The 2,472-nt window shown below is 35.5% G+C and overlaps 1 protein-coding gene across 1 annotated transcript; it reads right to left on the reverse strand.

Annotated features, from left to right (window-relative positions):
• Positions 1-921: 921 nt before the first annotated feature.
• On the reverse strand, positions 922-2,097 carry LOC125492435 (uncharacterized). The gene has a single exon (XM_048634916.1). It carries the CDS (start codon positions 2,095-2,097, stop codon positions 922-924), a length of 1,176 nt encoding a protein of 391 aa, XP_048490873.1.
• Between the last annotated feature and the right edge of the window lie 375 nt (positions 2,098-2,472).

The raw sequence follows: 2,472 nt of genomic DNA on the forward strand, positions 1-2,472 counted from the left end.
CTATGTTTCCTCTCTACAATGCCATTTTGCTGTGGGGTATAAGCACAAGAACTTTGATGCAAGATCCCTTTATCTTTATGGAATCTCTTCAATTTACCCTCACATAGTTCTAATGCATTATCAATTCTAACATTCTTGACACTAATGTGAAAATGATTGAGGACATAAGCAAGGGAATCAACAAATACTTCATAGACATCACTTTTGCTCTTTAGAAAGAAAACCCAACACATTCAACTGTAATCATCTACAATAGTTAGGAACATTGTGCATCCTTCATAAGTAGAAGCCCTGTAGGGACCCCAGAGATCAAGATGTAACAAGTCAAAAATGCCAAAAATGGTTTGTTTGGCTACAGGACAAATCTGACAAAAACAATTATCCAAACATGACTTTACATCTAAATGTGGTATTACTTTATTCAGATTATGAAAAGACATGTGTCCAAGCCTTAAATGCCAAAGTTTGACATCTTCTATGACTTTATTTGATCTATGTACAAACTGACTACTAGTGGTTTCACTGCTTCCAGATTCAGCAACACAGCATGTTTGCAGTCCATGTCTCTGAGTAGGATTTAAATCCAAGTAGAACAAACCTCTTCTCAGACTACCAAGCTTCAAAGGCTTTGTCTGTGAAAAGCCCTGAATAAAACATGTATTGTCAGTGAATGAGATGGTACCTTTCATGTCTTTACACATCTTATTCACTGAGATCAGATTAAAGTATTAAACTGAAAATCAGGCACATGAAGGACATTATGAAGCTCAATTTCATCATTCAATTTCACATTCCCTTTAAGCTTAACAAGCACTCTACTTCCATCAGGAATGGTGATATAAGTGTTCAAATGCTCAATATGCACATAATTGGTAAACTTACTTAGATCATGTGTCATGTGATTGGTAGCACCACTATCAATTATCCAAGTATCATGATCAAAAGATAGTAAGCAATCATACCTGCTACAAAGGCAGTATTGTCATGTTTTTCTGAAGTTTCTGCTTTGTTGTGCTCTAAGAGACTCATTAATTTGCTGTATTGTTCAGCTGTGAATTGAGGAGCAGCTTGATTAGGTTCAATAGAAGTGCTAGATTGATTGAGATCCTCCTGAACCATATTAGCTACTCTTTTGCCCTTCCATTTGTCCTTGATATCTGGTGGATAACCATGTATCTTCCAGCAGTTTTCCTTTGTATGACCTTTGATCTTGCAATGATCACAGAATAAATTTGATCTTCTCATGTAATTACCTTGTGATCCTCCTGATCTGATGATCTGATTATTACCAGAACTGAACCTATTATAGTTCCAAGAACTATTGTTTCCAGCATTGTTAGAAGAATCCAGAAATCTTCTTTTATTAGCTAGGAAAGCTGATGCATCATCAGTGACATGATTAGCTTGATAGACCTCCTTATGTCTCTCTTCTTGCATTAATAACCTGTAAGCCATAGAAATTGTAGGAAGAGGAGCTTGAATCATAATATTTCCTCTGACATTGTTGAATTCTGGACGTAGTTTCATCAAGAATTGTATCAAACGATTCTCTTCTTGCATCGTGTGAATTCTTCTTATTACTTGACAAGTACATTTGTCACAACTACATATAGGAAGTGGACTTGCTGCATCCAATTCATCCCATAACATCTTAATTTTGGTGTAGAACAGTGAAATGGAATCTGTTCCTTGTTGAATTTCAGCAATTTGTTGTTGTAAAGAGAAAATTTGTGCTCCTGTTGTCTGGCCAAACTGAAGATTAGTCCAGATTTCTTGTGCTGAATCAAAATACAGAATACTCCTAGCAATGTGAGTATCAAGAGCTTGGATAAACCAAGAAATTATAGTGCTATTTACTCTGAACCAGCACTTGTAAAGTCCAGTATTAATTTCAGGTTTAGAAATGCTTCCATCAATGAATCCAAGTTTATTCTTGGATGATAAACTGATTATAACAGATCGCTTCCAATCATTGAAACCAGATCCATTAAATTTCTCATTTGCAATACGAAACTGTGAATCACTTGGATGAACATAATATGGAGTGGAAGGATCAGAAGAGGGATCAATTTGTGGTGAACTGGATTCTGTCACCATTGCTGAATATTTGAAGCTTTGAAAAAGATAAACTCTAAAAAAATGGAGGTATTTAGCTGATCTCTAGCTCTGATACCATGTAAGTTTTTGTTATATGATTGAATTTTTGTAATAAAACTCCATTGAAGTTTGTGGAAGAAATCTTACAGAGAAGTTGTATTAATCTCTCAAGAGAAAAACTATTCTTATTACATCACTTAACCAAGATTCTGCTATTTATATACAATAGTACTAGGACCTGATTGGTCTAGACTGAACTGCCCGGATTGCTGATCTGGCAGTGGCATAACAGAAAAGGGCAGCAATGGGTAGCAGGCTTAACAGAATTAACAACTGAATTAACAGAATTTAAGTGTACAGGATGTAAGGTAGCAC

The sequence above is a fragment of the Beta vulgaris genome, chromosome 8 (assembly GCF_026745355.1).
Source record: "Beta vulgaris subsp. vulgaris cultivar EL10 chromosome 8, EL10.2, whole genome shotgun sequence".
Classification (NCBI taxonomy): Eukaryota; Viridiplantae; Streptophyta; class Magnoliopsida; order Caryophyllales; family Amaranthaceae; genus Beta; species Beta vulgaris.

Coding starts and splice junctions, on each gene's coding strand:
- LOC125492435 (XM_048634916.1), bottom strand. CDS start 2,097: ATGGTGACAGAATCCAGTTCACCACAAATTGATCCCTCTTCTGATCCT.